We start from the raw sequence: 17,588 nt of genomic DNA, 5'->3' as shown, positions 1-17,588 counted from the left end.
TTGTTGATTAAATCCAAGTAAAGCTCTCCATGTCAAGATGATGCAAATACACACTCCCTCATACTTGTGGATGACAACTAGTGTTTTCCACTCGAAGACAATGAAATGTCTTTTCTATTAAAAACAAACAAAACAAACCTCAGTGTTTTCTTTTTGAGTGGAACTACAAATGCTTTGTGTAACACCCGATTACTTAATTAATCATTTTATGTCGTGTTTGCGAATTATTTAATAAAATTATGAATTATTTATGATTATTTTAGTTTGTTAGAAGTTAATTAATTAATTAGTATTAATAACATAATGAGAATATGAATATTTGGCCTATTATGAGTTGGTAGTAGTGTTGATGGGGGTGTGAGGTTAAGCCCATTAGTAGAAGTGGGGTATTAGTGAAAAGAATAAAATAATAGGAATTAGGGAAAAGGTGAGAATTCTGAAAATTCGAGAAGAACATAGAAAGAGAGAAGTGCAGAGAGCCAGTGCAAACCCTAATTGGAAGCTTAGAGCAACCTTCAATCCAAGGTAAGGGTGAGGTTCTTACTCCATAAGGGTTTGTATGATAATGGATACATTAGAGGTTAGGCTTCATGATTTTGTATCCATGGTTATATGAAGAATTAAGTTTTGATGTGTTTATGATTATTGTGATTGATGTGTAATTTCTGTGCCATTGATGGAATTGATGTTTGGATATGAATAATTTTATGATGTTAGCAGTAGACTTGAAAAATTGTGCTTTATAGTGATTTTCTGGTATGGGAAAGATGGGTTTTTGGGGTTTTGAGGGGCAAAAGTTCGTAACAGGAAAAATAGCAGATTTCTGGTTCTGCTACAGGGGGAACCGGTTCCCCTAATAGAGGAACCGAGTTCCCAGTGTAACAGAGGCGTAAAAATTGAAACTTTAAAAACGGAAACCAGTTTCCCTAATAAGGGAACCGGGTTCCCAGAAACAGAGAATTGGAGGAACCGGTTTCCCTAATAGAGGAACCGGGTTCCTTTGAGTTAAAAGGTTTTTTTTTTTAATTTCAAAAAGCCATAACTTTTAACTCGGGCCTGTTTGACGCGCCGTTTGGACTTCCAAAAAGCTAAAATTATTTCCTATCCAATACAATTAATTTGATAACCTTTTGAAAATATTTTTGAAATCGTATTTTTTCGGTATTTTGTGACGATGCGAAGTATGAACGTTGTTGTGTGATGTTGTTATCAAAATGATGTGAGTATATATTACAGATTATCATGATGATGTTGTTGTTGCTGTCACTAATTATTGGCGATTGAGGAGGAGGTTATGCCTCGTTGATGTGTTGTTGTTGCATTTTATGATGTCGCATTATCGAGTCGCATGCATTGCATCTTTACGATGACTTGGATTGACAAACACGTTGGCCTGGATTGACAAAATTGTGAAGAAGGCTTATGCCTTATTGATGCCTCTAATAATTGGCAATTTGCGAAGGGGGCTTATGCCCTGTTGGTACCACATGCATGTGCACAGTGTCGGTTGCATTGCATTCCCATAATGTTTTAAAAATCGGACCGAACCAGTCGGTCGGACCGGGAATCTGAGAGGTTGTCGGTCTGATCTAATTGCTGGATCGAATATGCTATTGAATTAGTGAGAACCGTCCAAAACCGATTAAAATCAGTGAATCAGCAGTTTTGGAAAAATGACTGATTAAATGCATGTTTTTTTTTTGTTGAAAAAAGCGATGTCATTTTGATAATTTTTTTTAAGAATATATAATTAAAATATAATTAGAATTTATTCAAAATTTATTTTGAACAACTTTTCCTTGATTGCAATTAGACATGATTCAAAATTTATTTAGATTTATATTTTATATTATTTTTTTGTGATAATTATATTTAAAATTTGAATTTAAAGAATCAATCTTTGGAATTTTGATATTTTAAAAATTTGTAGGTGCAGTTATATTTTTAAAGATAAGTGATTCAACCGATATAATAAATATAAAATTTAATCCGATTTAGTCATATGATTCAACCTTAGACCAATTTGATGACATGTTGGGTTCTTAAAATATTGCCCAATAGTATTACCCAATCCGAGAGGCGGTATCCGAAAGTGGCACGTGCTAGTCATATAAATTAAAACTAAATCAGCGATTACACACAATGCTCTAATTTCTCATTCCACCGAGTCTCATATCGTCACTTCGTCTTCTTTCACTCATAAACCCTAGAACCTGGGGTTCCTTCAATTTAGAGAAGGAAGAAGAACGCTCTGAAACAATTACGAAATCTAAATCATTAACACCTTAACAGTTCATTCAATTTCCGAAACTTGAAGTTCTGTTACGACTTCAAGATGTGGAACAACGGCCAGATTGCGCCACCTGGAACCACCGTTCCTTCGATTCCTCCTCCCCAGGCTTCTCAGCCGTCATACACGGTGCTTCCACCGCCTCCTCCTCCACTGGTCGAGACCGAGGCTGATGCCGAAGCACGGCTTGAAGAGAAGGCTAGAAAATGGCAGCAGCTTAACTCTAAGCGGTACAGCGATAAGAGGAAGTTCGGGTTTGTTGAAACTCAGAAAGAGGATATGCCTCCTGAACACGTCAGGAAAATCATCAGGCAAGTGTTTATTACCTATTTGTGGAAACCTAATCGTGTAGTTTTAGAAGATGCAAGAGTGAATCGTTCAATTGAGTTGCTAAATTGCACTATTTAGGGTTAGCTGACAAGAAGTTACAATTTTAGGGTTAGGATATAAAGAGATTAGTTAGTTGAAACTATATTCATAGGATTAGACGCTGAGATTCTCATTTGTGTTGTTTCAATCACTATCACTAAGTATATCTGCAATCTTACTTAGTAATTAGGATGAACTTCTATCTTATTACAAAGTTACTTTCTACTGTTGTTGCAAGTTGTGTTTATTTGGTGTTCTGTATTTCAGGGATCATGGTGATATGTCCTCAAAGAAATTCCGTCACGACAAACGTGTTTATCTCGGAGCACTTAAGTTTATACCGCATGCAGTTTATAAGCTCCTGGAAAATATGCCAATGCCTTGGGAGCAGGTTATATTTATTTTCCAATTCCTTTTATTTTGTCAATCACTTAATCTCTGCAGTTTACTGTTCTTCTTGATTTGATTAACTGTGCAGTGGTCTCTATTAATCTACTTTTGTGAATATAGGTTCGAGATGTGAGGGTCTTGTACCATATTTCTGGTGCTATCACATTTGTCAATGAAATACCATGGGTTGTGGAGCCTATTTATCTTGCTCAGGTTTGTTGCTCTCTTCCTGTCTTTCTATGAACATGTAGTAGCTCACTCATAAGAGATATGGATTCTTCTATGCTGTGTTTAATCCTTATACATCGTATTTACCTTGATGATTCTTACCTGGATAAATTATTATGCAGTGGGGTACAATGTGGATAATGATGAGAAGAGAGAAAAGGGATCGTCGTCATTTTAAGAGGATGAGGTTTCCCCCATTTGATGACGAGGAGCCTCCGCTTGACTATGCTGATAATCTATTAGACGTTGATCCTCTTGAGCCGATTCAGCTGGAGCTTGATGAAGAGGAAGATTCTGCAGTGTATACTTGGTTTTATGATCATAAGCCTCTTGTGAAAACAAAGCTTATTAATGGTCCTAGTTACCGGAAGTGGCATCTCTCTCTTCCTATAATGGCAACTTTGCATCGGCTTGCTGGACAGCTTCTGTCTGATCTAAGTGACAGAAATTATTTCTACTTGTTTGACATGGAATCCTTTTTTACTGCGAAGGCTTTGAACATGTGCATCCCTGGTACTGAGATTTCTTTCTTTTATATATCTACATCTAGTGATAATTTTATATAACTACATCTACTGATAAAAAATATATTGAAGCATGCAATATTTACTGTGTTACCTATTGTGTTCATATCAAGCTAGATATTGGTTTATAAATCGTTATAGCAATGTATATCGTAATAATTAAAAGGCATAGAAATTCATGTTTCATTTAATAGTCTAAAAATTACAATAACATAGAAAATCAAAGTGCTGCATTGATTTTTCTATTACTTTTGCTCTCTAGGTGGGCCTAAATTTGAGCCCCTCTACCGTGACATGGAGAAAGGAGATGAAGACTGGAATGAGTTTAATGACATCAACAAACTCATTATAAGGTCGCCACTTCGAACAGAATATAGAATTGCTTTTCCTCATCTATATAACAACAGGCCTCGTAAAGTACGGCTTTGTATTTACCATACTCCAATGGTTATGTACATAAAAACTGAAGATCCTGACCTACCTGCATTTTATTACGATCCCTTAATACACCCAATAACCAGTGCTAACAAAGAGCGACGCGAGAAGAAAGTATACGACGAGGATGATGATGATGACTGGGTCTTGCCCGATGGTGTGGAACCTTTTCTTAAAGATACACAACTTTATACTGACACCACAGCTGCTGGAATCTCCTTGCTTTTTGCTCCTCGTCCTTTTAACATGAGATCTGGCCGCATGAGGCGAGCAGAAGACATTCCTCTTGTGTCAGAATGGTACAAGGAGCATTGGTAAGTACCATCCATCCCTTAAGTTTGTCGTTTAATTCTTAATCATGCATACAACATTGTTTTTTTGTCTCTTATACTAAAATATGAAAATAAACCCTTTCTTTCTAATTGCATGACAGTCCTCCATCATATCCAGTTAAAGTCAGGGTTAGTTATCAAAAGCTGCTCAAGTGTTTTGTCTTGAATGAGCTGCACCATAGACCTCCTAAGGCTCAAAAAAAGAAGCACTTATTCAGATCACTTCAAGCGACAAAGTTTTTCCAGACCACAGAACTTGATTGGGTTGAAGCAGGTCTTCAAGTATGTCGGCAGGGGTACAACATGTTGAATCTATTGATACACAGGAAAAATTTGAACTACCTTCACCTTGATTATAATTTTAATTTGAAGCCTGTCAAAACCCTGACTACAAAAGAACGTAAGAAATCACGATTTGGTAATGCCTTTCATCTTTGTCGTGAGATCCTGCGTTTGACAAAACTTGTTGTGGATGCTAATGTTCAGTTCCGTTTGGGTAATGTTGATGCTTTCCAACTGGCGGATGGCCTTCAATATACTTTCTCTCATGTTGGTCAATTGACCGGTATGTATAGGTACAAATATAGGCTTATGAGGCAGATTAGAATGTGCAAGGATTTGAAGCATTTGATTTACTACCGCTTTAATACTGGTCCTGTTGGGAAAGGACCAGGTTGTGGGTTTTGGGCACCAATGTGGAGGGTTTGGTTGTTCTTTCTTCGTGGTATTGTGCCCCTTCTTGAGCGGTGGCTTGGAAATTTACTGGCCCGGCAGTTTGAGGGACGACACTCCAAAGGAGTGGCGAAGACAGTCACTAAGCAACGTGTTGAGAGTCATTTTGACTTAGAACTCCGAGCAGCTGTTATGCATGATGTGCTTGATGCCATGCCAGGTAATATTTTTACACATTCATATTTTTTATTTTGTTTTATTCTCCAAGTGGCTTCTGCATTTCTCTCTCTTATTTTACTCAAGTTATGATTTTTTGGTCCCCTGTATGACAGAGGGTATTAAGCAGAATAAGGCAAGAACCATATTGCAGCACCTGAGTGAAGCTTGGCGTTGCTGGAAGGCAAATATTCCTTGGAAGGTAATCTATTTGATTGTAATGTGTACGTCATGTTTAATTTAGTTTATTGCAGATAGAATTGGTAAAAGCTATAACCACATGTGTGTTTGGATTTATAGAGCACTTAGGTGTGTAGATTTCTTTGTTTACTGTTATAGGTTATGTACCTATTAAGGCTCAATTATCAATGAGATGATTGTTTCCAATTTGTTTCAGAAATTAAATTTAATCATTGTAGCCAGAAAAGGTTATTTTGCATTTAAAATGCTTACAGGTTCTGTCTGATTTTAGTTCATTCATGGCTTTATTGTTTATTTACTTCCATTGGCATCGTGTAGGTTCCTTGTCTACCTGTTCCCATAGAGAACATGATCCTTCGATATGTGAAATCAAAAGCAGATTGGTGGACAAATGTTGCTCATTACAATCGTGAGCGTATAAGAAGAGGTGCAACTGTTGATAAGACTGTTTGTCGCAAGAATCTTGGAAGATTGACACGTCTTTGGCTGAAGGCAGAGCAGGTGTGTTCACTGTTTTTTGGGATTCAATATCAACTGTTTCCCCAACAATTTTGAAAGAATTGTTCTAATAGAAATTATTGTTTTCACGGAGTTACATCCTTCTGATAATTTGTCCCTATTTGCAGGAGCGCCAACACAATTATTTGAAAGATGGCCCATATGTTACACCTGAAGAAGCTGTTGCTATCTATACAACGACAGTCCATTGGTTGGAATCTAGGAAGTTCTCACCTATTCCATTTCCACCTCTATCATACAAACATGATACAAAGTTGCTTATCCTCGCACTTGAGAGGTTGAAGGAATCCTACAGTGTTGCAGTAAGATTAAATCAACTTCAAAGAGAAGAGTTGGGGCTGATTGAACAAGCTTATGACAATCCACACGAGGCATTATCAAGAATCAAGCGACACCTCCTCACCCAACGTGCCTTCAAAGAAGTATGTAAATATAATGAGTATTATATTTGCATTCTTAAGGATGTTCATCCCTAGTACATGGCTAATTTGCTTTGCTTTTTATTTGGCAGGTTGGAATAGAGTTTATGGACTTGTATAGCTACTTGATTCCCGTGTACGAAATAGAGCCTCTTGAGAAGATTACAGATGCATATCTTGATCAATATCTGTGGTATGAAGGCGACAAACGTCATCTTTTTCCTAACTGGATCAAGCCAGCAGATTCAGAGCCACCGCCTCTTTTGGTTTACAAATGGTGTCAAGGTATAAACAATTTGCAAGGTATCTGGGACACTGGTGATGGTCAGTGTGTTGTGATGCTGCAGACCAAGTTTGAGAAATTTTTCGAGAAGATTGATTTAACAATGTTGAATAGGTATGCATGTTAGTAAACCATTCTTTGAATGAAATTATTGTTATCTTCAAATCTAATTTTATTTATAATATTACAGGCTTCTCCGTTTGGTTCTAGACCACAACATTGCTGATTATGTTACTGCAAAAAACAATGTTGTCTTGTCATATAAGGATATGAGCCACACAAATTCATATGGTCTTATACGGGGACTACAATTTGCATCCTTTGTTGTTCAATATTACGGCCTGGTATTGGATCTTTTGCTTCTTGGATTGACTAGAGCAAGTGAGATTGCTGGACCACCACAGATGCCTAACGAGTTTATTACTTATTGGGACACCAAAGTTGAGACAAGGCATCCAATCAGGCTGTATTCTCGGTATATTGACCGAGTTCACATATTATTTCGCTTCACACATGAGGAGGCTCGTGATCTTATTCAGCGATATCTCACCGAGCACCCAGATCCCAACAACGAAAACATGGTGGGGTACAATAATAAGAAGTGTTGGCCCAGAGATGCAAGAATGAGGCTCATGAAACATGATGGTATTTAGTTTCCTTTTATTTAGTTATGGTTGAGTTTTTTTTTTTTTTACCCTTGGTTCTTATTATTTTTGGAAATTCACTTTCTGTAATTTCAGTCAATCTCGGGAGGAGTGTCTTTTGGGATATGAAAAACCGTCTTCCTCGAAGCATCACAACTCTGGAATGGGAAAACAGCTTTGTTTCCGTTTACAGTAAAGATAATCCAAACTTGCTTTTTAGCATGTAAGTATTGATTATTTTAAGCTTTTTTTCCTTCCTCTTTTTTATTTTTGGCATGTAAAAGGTTATGTTTGTCATGATGATGATTGGAAAATGTAGTTTTTTGGCTGTCAATTTCTATCAGTATTTTGGTTATTGTACTCTTACGAAAGTCTTCATTGCTATTTGTTTATGTCCTTGGTTGTTGCAATTATTAACCATTTGTCATCACTGACTCCAGTTTGTTAATCCTTAGTTTTTTGGAATTTAGTTCATCTTTTAACCTGTCTGATGAATGGATCTCTCATTGATGTAACATATTTTAATAACCTGCAGGTGTGGATTTGAAGTGAGGATACTTCCTAAAATTAGAATGACTCAAGAAGCATTCAGTAACACAAGAGACGGTGTCTGGAATCTCCAGAATGAACAGACTAAAGAAAGGACAGCTGTTGCTTTCTTAAGAGTTGATGATGAACACATGAAAGTTTTTGAGAACCGTGTGAGGCAGATTCTTATGTCTTCGGGTTCTACTACATTCACAAAAATTGTCAATAAGTGGAACACGGCTTTAATAGGTAAGGGAATTTGAATTGTAAGAGCTCTTTGCAGAAGTATTTTGCCAATTTTATCACTGACTTTGATTCTTTTTAGGTCTCATGACATACTTCCGGGAGGCGACTGTACATACTCAAGAGTTGTTAGATTTGCTTGTCAAGTGTGAAAATAAAATTCAGACTCGTATTAAGATTGGACTCAATTCAAAGATGCCTAGCAGGTAACAATCATACAATCATTTAGTTCATTTGGAGCTTTGAATTCAAATAATGAAATCTACGTTCCTGTCTCTTTTACCAGATTTCCACCTGTCATTTTCTACACTCCCAAGGAAATTGGAGGACTTGGAATGTTGTCTATGGGTCACATTTTGATTCCGCAAAGTGATCTACGGTACAGTCAGCAGACAGATGTTGGTGTGACCCACTTCAGAAGTGGGATGAGTCACGAGGAAGACCAGTTGATTCCCAACCTTTATCGTTATATACAGGTATACCATTGCTCTTTCTCTGTTATCGAACTTTATATTAGCACATGCATTAGATAGATCCATGTAGACAGTTTCATATATTTTTATGTTCTCTTGGATGATGCAGCCTTGGGAAAGTGAGTTTGTGGATTCACAGCGCGTCTGGGCTGAGTACGCATTGAAAAGGCAGGAAGCACAAGCACAAAATAGGCGCTTGACCCTTGAGGATTTGGAAGTATGTTCTCTGAAATAGTGGTTTTGGTGTCTTTGACTGTAGTGGCAATATGTCTTTTTTCCCCTCCATTCTTACTCTTGATTGTTTTGGCAGGATTCATGGGACAGAGGAATACCACGTATTAACACTTTGTTTCAGAAGGATCGACACACTTTAGCTTATGATAAAGGATGGAGAGTGCGTACAGACTTCAAGCAGTATCAAGTTTTAAAACAAAATCCTTTCTGGTGGACTCACCAGAGGCACGATGGGAAGTTGTGGAATTTGAATAATTACCGAACTGATGTTATTCAAGCTCTGGGGGGAGTTGAAGGAATTCTTGAACATACTTTATTCAAAGGAACATAGTAAGTAATGTTTTTCCTTTGAGCTTGTTTTTTGTGGGTATTGTGTGATTTTCCCTTTGTTAAACCATTTTAAAAGGTCGAAATGGATCTTGATTAGTCTATCCATATATTTATACACCTGTTATTTAGAGCTGTAGTCATTTTATCATGAATCTGACACAACATGCACTTAAGATGAAAGGAGCACCAAATTCTAAATAATATTGGACACATATGGCAAGGCAACACCACACAGAATAATATTGGAGTGAAATGTTAGTATCATATAAGATGCAAGTTAGTTTACATGTCTTGTTGGATCTGATTTAAACACAGAACCAGACACTAAAATGGTCTGTTTGTCTTAAGCCACGGGCCAGTCTTTTTGCTAGCATTATATTTGTAGAAGGTATAGGAATTGTAAATTCATTTGCAGCATGTCCAGTATATAGTTCTTGCTATTTTATCTCCACTATGGAAGAGTAACCGGCATTTTGTTATTTTTGATTGCTAGTTTTCCTACCTGGGAAGGTCTCTTCTGGGAAAAGGCATCAGGTTTTGAGGAATCTATGAAGTATAAGAAGCTCACTAATGCACAGAGATCTGGTCTCAACCAGATACCCAACCGTAGATTTACGCTTTGGTGGTCACCTACCATTAACCGAGCCAATGTTTATGTTGGTTTCCAAGTGCAGCTAGATCTGACTGGTATTTTCATGCACGGGAAAATTCCAACTTTGAAGATATCTCTTATTCAGATATTCAGAGCTCACTTGTGGCAGAAGATCCACGAAAGTGTTGTCATGGATCTTTGTCAGGTTTTGGATCAAGAGTTGGACGCTTTGGAGATTGAAACTGTCCAGAAGGAAACAATCCATCCTAGGAAGAGTTACAAAATGAACAGTTCTTGTGCAGACATACTTCTCTTTGCTGCCCACAGATGGCCAATGTCAAAGCCTAGTCTTGTAGCTGAATCCAAGGATGTTTTTGATCAGAAGGCTAACAATAAGTATTGGATTGATGTTCAGCTTCGGTGGGGTGATTATGATTCTCACGATATTGAGCGTTACACCAGGGCCAAGTTTATGGATTACACAACAGATAATATGTCTATATACCCATCTCCTACAGGTTTGTCTCTGTCATTTTCTATCCTCTTTGTATAGTTTTATATCTAGTGTTACCTGATCATTGCTTTCCACGCAGGGGTTATGATTGGCCTTGACTTGGCATATAACTTGCATTCTGCATTTGGGAACTGGTTCCCTGGATCAAAGCCACTGCTTCAGCAGGCTATGAATAAGATTATGAAGGTAAATAGAAAACTTATATACAGAAGTTACATTCAAGTAAACTGATAATTTTGTTGTTGATAGCTCTTGTGCATGTATATGTAATTCTTTGACTATTAGCACGAATGTTTCACTAATGTTGTTGTGTATGTGCAGTCAAATCCTGCTTTGTATGTTTTGAGGGAGAGAATTAGGAAAGGTTTGCAGTTGTACTCTTCTGAGCCCACTGAACCATATTTGTCCTCTCAAAATTATGGTGAAATATTCAGCAACCAAATCATATGGTTTGTTGATGACACCAATGTATATCGGGTTACAATTCATAAGACTTTTGAAGGAAATCTTACAACTAAACCCATCAATGGTGCCATTTTCATTTTCAATCCACGGACTGGGCAGTTGTTTCTTAAGGTTTGTTTTTAATGTTCATGTTCTTGCTGAGTTGTTTACAAGGTTATCTGTCTAGGTATTCATATTTCGAATCATGCTTTGCAGGTTATTCATACAAGTGTGTGGGCTGGTCAGAAGCGTCTTGGTCAATTGGCTAAGTGGAAAACAGCAGAAGAAGTTGCAGCTCTTGTAAGGTCTTTGCCTGTAGAAGAGCAGCCAAAGCAAATTATTGTTACCCGTAAAGGAATGTTGGATCCATTGGAGGTTCACTTGCTGGATTTCCCCAATATTGTTATCAAAGGAAGTGAGCTGCAGCTTCCTTTCCAAGCATGTTTGAAAATTGAGAAATTTGGGGATCTTATTTTAAAGGCCACAGAACCACAAATGGTTTTGTTCAACATTTATGATGACTGGTTGAAGAGTATTTCCTCATACACTGCATTCTCCAGGCTGATTCTGATTCTGCGTGCACTTCATGTGAATAATGAAAAGGCCAAGATGTTACTGAAGCCAGACAAAACTATTGTCACTGAACCTCATCATATATGGCCTTCTCTAAGTGATGATCAATGGATGAAGGTAAATTTAATTGGCAATTTCTTATATTTCAAACCTGTCTGTCGCAAGCTCAATGCTTAGATTCTTAAAAAATGCTAGCTGTTTCAGAAGCAGTGAAATTATTTTATATGTTACTCACTCTATCTCAAGTTATTTCACTTTGACAATTTTACACAAATTATGGAATATAGTTAATGTAGTATGAAAAATAAAATTATTAGTTACTTTACAGAAATATCTTTTATTAATGGTAGGAGAAAGATAAATTAAAAGACTTGGAGAAAAATAGAGTAATAAAGAGTAAAAGGTATAACAGAAAAAAAACTGTTCGTGCTTTATTGATAGTGTAAAACAACATAATTTGGGACAAGTATGTTTTGTTAAACTGTCTTCATTTTGGAAGAAGCGTGTAATTTGTTAGGTCTTATTTTGCAGCTTTTGTTTTCTCATGTTATTCAGTCTTAACATAATAATGCCTTCGCAGGTGGAGGTTGCATTAAGAGATCTTATACTTTCTGATTATGCAAAGAAAAACAATGTGAATACTTCAGCTTTGACTCAATCTGAGATTCGTGATATTATACTTGGAGCTGAGATTACTCCCCCATCACAACAGCGGCAACAGATTGCTGAGATTGAAAAACAGGTTATATTCTTTTTGCTACTTCCTGGGAATATAATGCAACTATATTTTTCTCCAGTCACCACTATTATTTGTGACCTAAAATTGATTTATACTGCCATCTCAATGTAGAATATTTACTCTACTTGTTATATTTTCACTACACAGGCGCATGAAGCAAACCAAGTGACAGCTGTAACAACAAAGACCACAAATGTTCACGGTGAAGAACTTATAGTTACCACCACTAGTCCCTATGAGCAAGCTGCTTTTGGTTCGAAGACTGATTGGCGTGTCAGAGCAATATCAGCCACAAATTTATACCTTCGAGTTAACCACATATATGTGAACTCTGAGGATATAAAGGTTGGCATCAGTTTTTCTTCTGTTTCTTTAGATCTTGTTATGCTCTACTAATATTTAACATCAATACTTTTGCAGGAAACTGGCTATACCTATATCATGCCAAAGAACATCTTGAAAAAGTTTATATGCATAGCAGATCTTCGAACCCAGATTTCTGGGTACTTGTATGGTGTAAGTCCTCCAGACAATCCGCAGGTTAAGGAAATCCGGTGCATTGTGATGCCACCACAATGGGGGACTCATCAGCAAGTCCATCTCCCATCAGCTCTCCCAGAACATGATTTCTTGAATGATTTGGAGCCTTTGGGGTGGATGCATACTCAGCCCAATGAACTCCCGCAGTTGTCGCCTCAGGTTTTGCTTGATTTAGTTTATTTTACAATCTTCTTAATTCAAATATTAGACCGTAGTGTTTTAAATTTTCCCTGGTAATATAATGATAAATTTAATACATATTACGAAATGAAGATAATAAAAAGTTTATACTTATTATTTGAGATAGATTGTCTCACCCTAAAAATGATTGTTGCAGGATCTCACTTCACATGCCAAGGTTCTCGAGAACAACAAACAATGGGATGGGGAGAAGTGTATTGTTTTAACTTGCAGTTTTACTCCGGGTTCTTGTTCTTTAACTGCCTATAAGCTCACTCCATCTGGTTATGAATGGGGACGCATTAATAAGGATACCGGAAGCAACCCACACGGTTACCTTCCAACTCATTATGAGAAGGTTCAGATGCTTCTCAGTGATCGCTTCCTTGGTTTCTATATGGTAAGCTTTACTAAGTCCCAAAGTTGTTTGGTGTATACTTTATTCTAAGATATTATATTATTTGATTTGTTTACTAGTAATTGTTTTGATGGTTTTTTTGTCACAATTTCTCGTAGATTCCTGATAATGGTCCTTGGAATTATAACTTCATGGGAGTGAGGCATGCATCAGGGATGAAGTATGGAGTGAAGCTTGGGACTCCTAGGGAGTATTACCATGAAGATCACAGACCAACCCATTTCTTAGAATTCAGCAATATGGAGGAAGGGGAGACAATTGCAGAAGGTGACAGAGAGGATACATTCTCTTAGACATATAAATGTGTGTTCAGTTGATCTTACAGATACATACAAGTGATGGCAGATCCTATAATTTCTGAAACTTGTCATAAGATGTTGTACTGTCTATTGTTTGTACGTCCTAATGATTTTGTATGATAGCATCACAGTTTTGTATATAACTGCAGTTCGAATATTCTAACCACCCGTTGCCTGTTTCTGCAATTAGGCTATTTGAGTTTTAGTTTTTTTTTTTTAAAAAAATTCGGCTTGATTTGGATTGAAGTTTTGGCTTGCTCTCGGTCAAAATCTTTTAGCAATCCTAACTTTTTAGAATGATTTTAATCAATTACTTCAAGACAAATATTGATTGAAAAATGCAAGCTATATCTAGATATAGCTCGTTGTCTAATTTATAATATAGTATATATAATCAGAACTATATTTAATTAAGCACGAAGTCTATTTTATTATATAAATTAGAATTGATCTAAATCAATAGTGCTCTGGGTTGTGGCCAAATATTGTGAAGTATTACATGTTAGTTTAAAGAGTAAGCAGGATTACCGACGGTAGGAATTGAAGTTTATGTTTTCACTAAATTATCTTTGAAAAATGTTTAGCTTATAGCCTCTGGTTTATAAGACAAATCTAACATTATTACCAAATTTTTCATTCTCGCAATTTAACGAGAGTCAATACAGAAGAGAGAGTAATTATTTTGAAACATCAAAATTATTAAGTAACAAACATTAGAATATATATATATGCTACAATAAAAATGGAATATAGATTTCACTATATTGTCTTTATTTAGCTCTACAATAAAAGTAGATATATATACTCCACATTTTTGTTTTGACAATATTTTGTTATACTTTTTGTCAGAAGATTCCTTTCCCGTCTCTACAAAAATGTGTTAACTTTTGATAGGATAGATACATTGCATTTACCCTACGCGTTTTATCTTAAGCATTTAAATTAGAGTATTTGCTTATTGCACCGTTAGTTGTCCTCACACACACATTTTTGAAAATACAAAAAAGTCTCTAAAATACGTAGATGTATTTTTAGACGCATAAAAGGTCCATACCTCATCAATTAAGGTCCATACCTCATCAATTTTTCAATTTTGTTCAAACTTTCTACTGCATTGCGTCTAATACAAGAGATTTATCAATTACTACCCAAGTCCATTCATTTCAAGAGCTTCCACTTATCATCTTTGATAAGTTTTTTCAATTTTTTTTTTAAAATTTGACTCGCATACATTACTAAATAGATTGTTTAAGGTACATTAGGTTGTAGTTACACTCACAATTAGGTAGTTTATTGAAGCATACATTCTATGCCGTTTTAGCGTTTTTTAGGTTTTAGAAAATACGAAAGTGCACTTATGTATTTTGTCTGAATTTGAAATTTCATAAATACAGAAATGCACTTTCGTATTTGGTCTACATTGTTTGATTATGAATGTCTTTCATATCAGTTTAACTTTTTTGCTTTGACTACTTTGTCTTGTTTAATTATATGGAAAATGGCTGACAATCAAGAACCATTGAGGCCTAGTAGAGTGTCCATCATGCATTTGTTCGCAGGGATAATACCAGACCCTCGCGACCACTGGTTGTCCCAATTTATTTGATGCATAAGCGTTTACGTTGGATAAAGGTGGGAAAAGCTCGTGGGTTGACTGTCACCGCAGATTCCTACCACGAAATCACTCCTATAGAAGAAACATGACAAACTTTAAAAAAGATGTACGAGTGAAAGATTTGCCTCCGCCTCGATTTCCACCAAGGGCTATATGGGAACAAGTTAGTGAGCTACCGAAATTTACAGATACTGGCAAATCATGCCGAATTGAAGGATACGGAGTCACGCACAATTGGAAAAAAAGAAGTATATTTTGGGACCTCCCGTATTGGAAAGATAACTTGTTGCGCCATAATCTAGATGTTATGCATATTGAGAAGAATTTTTTTGATAATGTATTTAACACAATGATGGATGTGAAAGGCAAAATAAAAGATAATGAGAAGGCCAGACAAGACATGGAACATTGGTGTAACAGAAGAGAGTTGGAGTTGAAGCCTCTACCGAATGGAAAGTAATTAAAACCCAAGGCTTGTTTCAGTCAGACTTCCCAAGAAGCTAAAGCTGTTTGTCGATGGTTAAAAGATTTGAGAATGCCCGATGGGTATTCATCGAATTTATCAAGGTGTGCTGACCCGAACACTGAGAAGTTGCATGGAATGAAAAGTCACGATTATCACATTTTTATGGAACAATTGCTACCAATTGCATTTGGCTCGCTACCCAAACATGTTCTTGATCCACTAACTGAAATTAGTCAGTTTTTTAGAGATATTTGTGCATCAGCTTTAAAAGTGGAAGACATCCTGAAGTTGGACCAAAACATTGCAATCATTCTTTGTAAGTTGGAACAAGTATTTCCGCATGGTTTCTTTGACTCCATGGAACATTTACCTGTGCATCTTGCATATGAAGCTTTTCTTGGTGGACCAGTTCAATATAGGTGGATGTATCCGTTTGAAAGGTTCATGGGTGATTCAAAGCGACCAGTGAAGAATAAAGCAAGACTTGAAGGTTCTATATGTGCACATTACTTGAATCTAGAAACATTACATTTTTGCAGTCATTATTTCAATCACTTGATGTTAACTCCTAGAACCATACGAAATCCGGTAAATGTCAACCAGAGGAGTCAATTCACCTTATCAGTATTCGGGCTTCCAGGTTGACCTTCTGGAAAGAAGAGTGTGCATTGGTTGATCCAGAAAGAAATGCAATCCGCACATGTCCATGTCTTGATCAACTGCGTTGAAGTTAAACCATATCTTGAGTAAGTTTACCCAATTTTTTTTAACTTTGTTGTCAATGTCTGTATACCAAACTTATTAAACTTATGGTGTATATTTTGTAGGGAATTTAACAATGCCTATTTTCATAGTACCGGTGTACAGTCAACATCCGACATCATTCATGCTCAATTTCTCTTATGGTTCAAGCAAAGATTGTCTAGCGTGTTTCCACTAACTCCAGAAATACTCCATTTGAGAAACCTGGCAGAAGGCCCTATCCAAAGCGCAAATGATTGGCACACATACTTCGTGAACGGATATAAGTTTCACACTGAGGCATGGACTGAAGGAAAAAAAAACCATAAACAATGGTGTATTTGTAAAAGGAGTTACAGATGGCGGTGAAGACGAATTTTATGGAGTTATTAAACATATCTACGAGTTGGTATACAATTACTTGGATTCAGAAAATAAAGTTGTCTTGTTTTATTGTGAATGGTATGATCCAAGTAGAGGCGCAAAAATAGACAAGTCATACGGTACTGTTGAGATTCAAATGAACTGGAAATACAAAGAGTATGACCCTTTCATAATGTCACATATTGTTAGACAAGTTTATTATGTACCTTATCCTTCATTTGTAACACGTAAAAGAGGATGGTGTGTTGTAATAAAAACAAAACCGCAAGGTCATATTGAAAATGGCGATCAAGTGGAAGATACTGCCTATCAAGTTGATGATGTTGATAAAATTAATGAAGTGGTTGCAGCTGAAGACATTACAAGTTTGTCTGATACAACTGTTGAGGGACATCAAGTTGATGCATCTATATTGTTGGTTGAAAATAATGTGGATGAAGAGAATGATGAAGAGTTTGAATCCGATGACAATAATGAAGAGAATGACGAAGAGAATGATGAAGAGAATGATATGGATAACGAAGATGAAAAATAACTAAACTTTGAATATAATATCTATTAAATTTGTTAATGAATATATATTAAATTTGTTAATGAATATCTATATATGTGTTAATGAATATCTATTAAATTTGTTAATGAATATATATTGATCTTAATGAATTTATTATCTTTGTTGATGAATAATAAAATAGGTAAAATGCCACCTAAGAGTAAAAATAGTGGTAAGAAGAAGTCCCAACGTCCGAGGAT

The 17,588-nt window shown here is 36.3% G+C and overlaps 1 protein-coding gene across 1 annotated transcript; it reads left to right on the top strand.

The window, feature by feature from the left end:
- The first annotated feature begins 2,126 nt into the window (after positions 1-2,126).
- On the top strand, positions 2,127-13,815 carry LOC131654056 (pre-mRNA-processing-splicing factor 8A). Its single transcript, XM_058924462.1, has 26 exons — positions 2,127-2,601; positions 2,927-3,050; positions 3,170-3,262; positions 3,400-3,790; positions 4,064-4,550; positions 4,670-5,460; positions 5,573-5,658; positions 5,976-6,158; positions 6,284-6,598; positions 6,688-6,992; positions 7,069-7,523; positions 7,619-7,745; positions 8,058-8,299; positions 8,376-8,499; positions 8,580-8,769; positions 8,876-8,983; positions 9,077-9,330; positions 9,824-10,440; positions 10,516-10,622; positions 10,758-11,012; positions 11,097-11,570; positions 12,034-12,195; positions 12,340-12,537; positions 12,613-12,891; positions 13,070-13,312; positions 13,429-13,815. Exons 1-26 carry the CDS (start codon positions 2,336-2,338, stop codon positions 13,621-13,623), a joined length of 7,071 nt encoding a protein of 2,356 aa, XP_058780445.1. The 5' UTR covers positions 2,127-2,335; the 3' UTR covers positions 13,624-13,815.
- The last annotated feature ends 3,773 nt before the right edge of the window (positions 13,816-17,588 follow it).

This window comes from Vicia villosa, linkage group LG2 (assembly GCF_029867415.1).
Source record: "Vicia villosa cultivar HV-30 ecotype Madison, WI linkage group LG2, Vvil1.0, whole genome shotgun sequence".
In the NCBI taxonomy this organism is placed as follows: Eukaryota; Viridiplantae; Streptophyta; class Magnoliopsida; order Fabales; family Fabaceae; genus Vicia; species Vicia villosa.
This window is presented reverse-complemented; position numbering and strand designations above follow the sequence as displayed.

What these genes read in the sequence shown, in the direction of transcription:
- LOC131654056 (XM_058924462.1), top strand. Translation starts at nt 2,336, where the DNA reads ATGTGGAACAACGGCCAGATTGCGCCACCTGGAACCACCGTTCCTTCG. An exon ending in CACGTCAGGAAAATCATCAG is followed by an intron (nt 2,602 to 2,926) that starts GCAAGTGTTTAT and finishes TCTGTATTTCAG; the next exon opens with GGATCATGGTGATATGTCCT. An exon ending in GCTTCCTTGGTTTCTATATG is followed by an intron (nt 13,313 to 13,428) that starts GTAAGCTTTACT and finishes AATTTCTCGTAG; the next exon opens with ATTCCTGATAATGGTCCTTG.